At 24.6% G+C, this 6,573-nt stretch overlaps 2 protein-coding genes across 8 annotated transcripts; both read left to right on the forward strand.

Annotated features, from left to right (window-relative positions):
* The first annotated feature begins 305 nt into the window (after nt 1-305).
* On the forward strand, nt 306-2,552 carry LOC102679467. Of its 2 annotated transcripts, none has more exons than XM_006622756.2 (3): nt 306-728; nt 2,070-2,207; nt 2,301-2,409. In XM_006622756.2, the coding sequence occupies exons 1-3, from the start codon at nt 593-595 to the stop codon at nt 2,375-2,377; spliced, it is 351 nt and encodes a 116-aa protein (XP_006622819.1). In that variant the 5' UTR covers nt 306-592; the 3' UTR covers nt 2,378-2,409. The 2 variants fall into 2 exon arrangements, with proteins under 2 accessions (XP_006622819.1, XP_006622818.1); XM_006622755.2 differs by having other exon boundaries at nt 307-728; nt 2,070-2,214; nt 2,301-2,552.
* A 231-nt stretch (nt 2,553-2,783) lies between these two features.
* Nucleotides 2,784-6,037, forward strand: LOC102678990 (S-phase kinase-associated protein 2). 6 transcript variants are annotated; one of them, XM_031513814.1, is made up of 8 exons: nt 2,804-2,943; nt 3,026-3,082; nt 3,866-3,914; nt 4,019-4,330; nt 4,409-4,706; nt 4,816-5,252; nt 5,328-5,455; nt 5,528-6,037. In XM_031513814.1, exons 3-8 carry the CDS (start codon nt 3,880-3,882, stop codon nt 5,872-5,874), a joined length of 1,557 nt encoding a protein of 518 aa, XP_031369674.1. In that variant the 5' UTR covers nt 2,804-2,943; nt 3,026-3,082; nt 3,866-3,879; the 3' UTR covers nt 5,875-6,037. The 6 variants fall into 6 exon arrangements, with proteins under 6 accessions (XP_006622816.1, XP_006622815.1, XP_031369674.1 ...); XM_006622750.2 differs by having other exon boundaries at nt 2,805-2,943; nt 3,861-3,914; XM_006622751.2 differs by having other exon boundaries at nt 2,805-2,943; nt 3,026-3,057.
* Nucleotides 6,038-6,573: the final 536 nt, after the last annotated feature.

Here is a 6,573-nt window from a genome sequence, read left to right on the forward strand (position 1 = left end):
TTTTTATTTTATTATCAGCAATTTTTATGTTTTAAATTTATAAGTATATATTTGTAATTTATGTTTAATTAGTTAAAAAACTTTTAATTTATTATTTAATTAAAATTTATTGATAATATTTTTTAAATTTGTATCTAAATTTTTTAAATTGTATCTATCAATTTTAAATTATAATATTATTAATTTATCTGATTTAATTACCTCTGATTAATAAGATTATTCAAATAATATGGAAAATACTAGAAAAATATTAAACTACATTAAAATCAATTGTTATTATATTAGATCATTTTTAATTATTTAATCATATAATCATATATGTGTCAAAATAAAACAATTTTTATAACTATATCTGATCCACATAATTTATTGTGAAAAAATCAAAAACTGAAAATTTTTTTTTGTATACTAGTTCCAATTTTTTTTCTTGCTCTTGTATGTGATTCCTCCAAATATATCGACCAAATAAATATACCCCTACCTTTCGTCCCTTTCACTTTTATTGGATGTCATCTTGGTAACATTGCACAGTGATCATCACAATTCGACAAATAAAAACAGTTGTTTTGTTAAATTGATAAAAAAAAAGACGATGGATAGAATTAATTCTTGTGGTACGAATTCATCGATGATGGATAAACAATTTGAAAAACAACCACCGTTTAAATTATGCTTTTCCAAAGATAGATTGCTTGGCAAATCAAACATACGTGTATCGAAAATCAATGGTAGGTATATTTTTTGTGTGATTTTTTAAAACACTTCAAATATGTGTGATATCATGTGCACTTGTATTTTTCTTTTAATTATATTGACATCGAAGAACGAAATTATTATAAATGAATTAAGATAGTGATAAACTAAATTAATAATAAATAGTGGTATAATTTCACATTTTATTGAACGATCACAAGAAACATCGTATTCGAAAAGATCATCGATTGAAATATTTATAATTTTTCGTAGTTTTTTTTTTTTTAGTTTTCTCTTTAATGGAGAAAATAGAATTAATCAAATTTTTTATTAAAATAATTTCAAACAACAATTATTCTATTATTGAAAATAACAAAATGAAATGTTATTTAACTTTTAAAAATTTTGCTTATTTTATTATAGTTTACCATTTTTTATATATTTTTTTTTATGCGTGTATATGTATAGAAAATTTATTATATTATATATTTTGAAGAAATAAGGAAATGATATATGTGTATAATGAAAATTTACATTCTTTATCTTTTACTCTGCCACAATGGACAACATACTTGAAAATTTCGAGAAAATTAAATGTCTTGTTTTTTTTCTAGTTTTCCGTAAAAGTTTACATTTTTTTTTTTAGACGTTTCTAATTGGCTAATAAAATGATGTAGTTAATCAATCGGAAATTCATTTCAAATTGCCTCGTCCATATCACGCCTTGAATATACTTTTCCTAAAGTATGGGGATGATTGGTGGAAAAGTTTCCCTAGGATTTTTAAAAACATAGTTTTTTTGTAGGGCCAAATCCAAAGTTTCTGATGTACGTAATTTATTGCTTGACTTCGTTTCGAGGATTGTTCGAAAATATTGATTATGACATAATGTAATCAATTATGAAAACATAAACAAAAAACATTCATTTAAAAATATATGTTGCATAAATAAAATTCTAAAACAGTTTTTCTTAAAAAATAGATTTTTCAATTACTATGTATAAATTAATTAGTCATTGAATATTTGTTTCATTGATTGCTACAATTTGATTTATATTGAATTATATTTTATTATTTTATTATTATATTTTAGAAAATTTATTCAATTCCCGTATATTACATTTATTTTTTTCTTTTTTTTTCGAATTTGATAATTTTAACTGGAATTTTATTAAATCTACCATTTTAATTAAGACAAAATTTTTTAATAAATATGAAATGTACATATAATTCAAATCTTTCAATTGCACATTTAACGCAAATAATTTTTTACACATATTTCTGGTGTAGATGTTTAGATTACATATAAATGTTTGTCATTGCTTCATTATTATTATCTCCCATTTAAAATAATCATTATGGATAATACATTGCAGGTGATTTAATCACGCCAAAATATTATTCGAAGTACGAGACTACGCCAGAGAATTTTAATGCGATTGATACGCATGAAAGAAATACAGAACAGAAGGAAAATAATTGTGATTATAGAAAAAGACCAACTATACTTACTAGTTATGCGTAATTTGAATTCTCTTAAGGAAATGAATTACAAATTTCAATTCTGATTTCTTTGTGTTTTAATTATTTTTGCTTTTCAATTTTAGATACGGATGGTGGTATGAACAGGGATTACGACCGATTGAATCTCAACTCGATTTTCGTAAAAAAACAACAGACTTAATAAATTTTGGAATACACACTAATAATGCGGAAAATCGAAAATTTAGAAATTTAAAGCAATAATGTAAAAGTATCTTGCATACGTATTTATATGTTTGCTTATTTTATTTTCTAATTTAAAATGTGTATTCATTCGTCTATTAAAAGTAAACAAAAATTAATTATATATGCAAACTTATCTGGTGAGATTGAAAGAGATTTTTCGATTTTAAGTTGGTCGTTAGTTTCTAAGGAAGCATTTATTTTCAAAAAGCACAGCAGCGCCGAGCGGATATATCAGATAACAACAGTTGCCGCGCAATCAATTTCTTGATTTCCCGCCATCTCGAAATATATATAATATTGACCAATCAGATTCAAGACCAACGGAATATCTCGAATCGTCGCAAGCGATTCGAGCAATTGGAACTTACCGCTAGCGATTGTTTTCTGTACGTACAACCAGTAGCGATTGAAAAAACGGTGTTGTGACGGGATTCCGCCAAAAATGAATTCCGGCGTGGCGGAACACACGAGACTTAGTGAAGATTGCTTGGACAATTCTGAAGAATTTTCACCACCTGAAAGGTAAATTAATTTCACGGCAATCCCCCATTTTTATAAAAGAAGTCCTGAATCATAGCAAACGTCTCTCTTACCTGTTACTCAGGATGATGCAGGTGCGTTATTTCGCGCGCATAGGTAAGGTTAAGAACCTCTGCCAGTGGTGAGTCGTGAATTGTATTCACAAGATATAGTAAATGTTCATTTTTTATCGTTATTTATTAGTTTTTTACGCGAAGTGAAAAAAATACTAGATTTATAAATTTCAAATTTATTAATTGAACATATAGAAAACATTTTTTTTTCCAAATTATTCTCTTCAGATCTAATTAGATTAATTGCTCTATGATTTAAAAAAAATTATTTTCTATTTTCATTCTATTAATTAGCAAATTATTATTTTAATTAGCAAAATTTTATTTTACTTGATTTAATATTTTTTCTTTTATGATATGATAATTTTTTAGAATAGTAAAAAATTGAATTTTTCAATTTATTGTAAAAACTTCAGATATAGAAATATATCTATATATTTCTTTTTTTACAATATTCATTTAAAAAATTTATTAATTTCATATTTTTGTATCTATTAAATTAATTTTTTTAAATAGTTTTTATTGATTATATATCATTCTAATTGTTAAATATTAGTTGCTAATTAAGTAATTTCTAATATTAATAATTAAAAAGTATTCAATGGATTGTAAATATAAATTTTGATGAAAATAAATCTATATTTTTATCCTATCAATTTTTTATTTTATATTTGGAATTATAAATGTTATGTATGTTCAGCTTAATAACGACCTTAAGTCGATTAATCATTTGTAAATATTAAACTGTTTATAATTTAAATTAAATGTAATTTTTGCCAACTGCCATTCTGTATGCTTATGTTCCAAACCTGTACACATTTGTGACACAAAACATACTTGGTTAAGGGAAGACTCTGGAATTACTATGTCAGGACCGCCTTCTTCACCCTGGTGGAACAGGTTGCCTTTTTTATTTTTTTTCTTTATACCAAACTATAATGTAATTAAAAGTTCTTTCAAGAGTACTTAATAATTAATCTTGTTTCTATAAATATGTCTTATAGCAAACGACTACGCCTAGATGACAGTTGTAACAATTTAAATGATACCTTAAATAGTGCTTCCAAAAATAATACAAAATGGTCATATTCAGGAGATGCAAATCTTGTAGAACCAGAAATTTTAGAAGATATGGGTGTTAGTATGTTAGAAGATGAAGCATCAAGTTATGAAAGTACAAAAAAGACTGATTCTCTGGAACGGACAACTTCGCCAATTATTTCAGATAACAGTGGACAATGTGATAAAATTAATAGTTTTCAGAGTCAAGAAAATATTTATAGAGGTTCCAATTTTGATACCGTCAGTATAGATAGGTTTGTGTTTCAATACAATTATGCATTTTTTTATTTATTTTACATGTATTTTATATATTTTCATATATTTTTCTATAGCTTTGAAGCTACTCGAAGATTAGATCACGATCCATATGAATCTGATGAACTTACAACATATTCAACAATTGGAAATGAATCTGGTTATTCTTCTAAAATGGAAATAGATAATTTAATTGATACAAAAGAAACCTTTTCAAAAAATGATCTTAATGATTCTTCTGTAAAAAGTAGTCTTGAACAATTTTATCTTTATAGAAGAAAAAGAAAACCTTCAATTGTTGGTGAAGATAAATTTAACAAATTATCCGATGAAATGATTTTAATGATATTAAAATGGCTTCCAAAGAAGTGTTTGGTAAGATAATAAGTTAATAAAAAAAAATAATAAAAATAATTTATAGATAAAGCAAGAATAATGTTATTTATGTAATTTTATATATATATTTCATGATTATTAATTTTAGGTACGTTCCATGTTGGTTTGTAAACGATGGTGTCAAATAGCACGAGATGAAGCATTATGGAGCAGATTGGATTTAGGCAGTAAAGTATTAAATGAAGGTACATTAGGTCATATATTACCAAGAGGTGTGCAAATACTTCGACTTGCACAAGCAGAAATTGCCGATCCTGTATTTCTTGAGAATAGTGAAGTTCTTACTGATGGTTACATTAGTAAATTACAGTATTTAGACCTCTCGATGGCGGTAATTTCACCAAATGGATTGGCTATGTTACTATCTAAATGTAAATACCTTAAGAAATTGTCTCTAGAAAAATGTACAGTAAATAGATTGTGTTGCAAAGCTATTAGTGATAATAATGATTTAGAAATATTGAACTTAACAATGTGTGACGGTTTAGACATTGAATGTATCAAAAATTTGATGAAACTTAAAAAGTAAGAAAAATTATTTACAATAATATCAGTTATAGAAAAAAATTTAATACTAAATAATTTATTTATTTTTTCCAGTCTTAATGCTGTCAATATGGCTTGGTGTAGTTTAGATACTGAAACTATGACATTACTTTGTAAATCTTTGCCTCCGTCCGTTACGCGTTTAAATATAGCTGGATGCAGAAAAACTATGACAGATGATAGTAAATATAATATCGTATTTAAAAAAAAATTTATGTTATGTCAATTAATATCATTTTTATGTCTTATTTCAGATGTCAAAGATTTAGTAAAAAGTTGTCCAGATATGATAGAATTAGATTTGAGTGATTGTACTATGCTTACAATGAATACTGTTCGTAGTTTACTTGATTTGTCAAAATTAGAACATTTGTCGCTAAGTCGTTGTTATGGTATACCTCCTTCAACATATGTTACATTGGCATATATGCCATCTTTGCTATATTTGGATGTTTTTGGTGTAATACCTGAACCAGTACTAAAAACATTACAAGTTACCTGTGGTGAAACTCAACTTAATAAATATCTATATAGTTCTGTTGCAAGACCAACAGTTGGTGTTCGAAGAACAAGTATCTGGGGGCTTCGTGTTAGAGATTGAATGAAACTGTAACATTTATCTATATAATTAGTGGTAAATAATCAATTTAATACCAAAGGGATATTGAAATGTACTTGTGTGCCTTTCTATTAAGTGTCTTTTTAACAAGAGACTGATCTTATGGTACCAACAAAATAAAAGCAATACATTTTTTTGTATAAAATTCTGTTTATCTTTTTTTCCTATTTTGCTTTGTTTTTTATAATTAAAATAATAATTAAATTATATTAAATTACAGTCAATTTTCAAATTTGTATTAAACAAAACGAAACATAAAAATGAAATAATTTTATTTTCATCACTATTATCTTGCTTTATTTAATAAAAAATTGCTTATAATTAATAGTAAATTAATAATAATTAATAATAAATAAGTTTCAATTGATATTTTTGTATATTAACTTTTATATTTGTTTTGATCTTAAAAAGTATTTACGAATATATTAATATTTTGTAGAATAATCTTAAAAAGATTAGAGATGTTTTAAAAATTTGTGTCTTGTTATGAATGAAATAAATCAAAATATAATGTAATATTGATCAAACATAAAAAAAGAAATAAAATAATCATAAAGAAATTAAATAATATAATGTTTATTATGAAAACATATAATAATAAAATATAATATATAATAATAACTTAAATATACATTTATATATTAAAATGAATGAAATATATAAATATATGAAATTTTATAA

Source organism: Apis dorsata, unplaced genomic scaffold, assembly GCF_000469605.1.
Source record: "Apis dorsata unplaced genomic scaffold, Apis dorsata 1.3 scaffold_741, whole genome shotgun sequence".
Taxonomy (NCBI): Eukaryota; Metazoa; Arthropoda; class Insecta; order Hymenoptera; family Apidae; genus Apis; species Apis dorsata.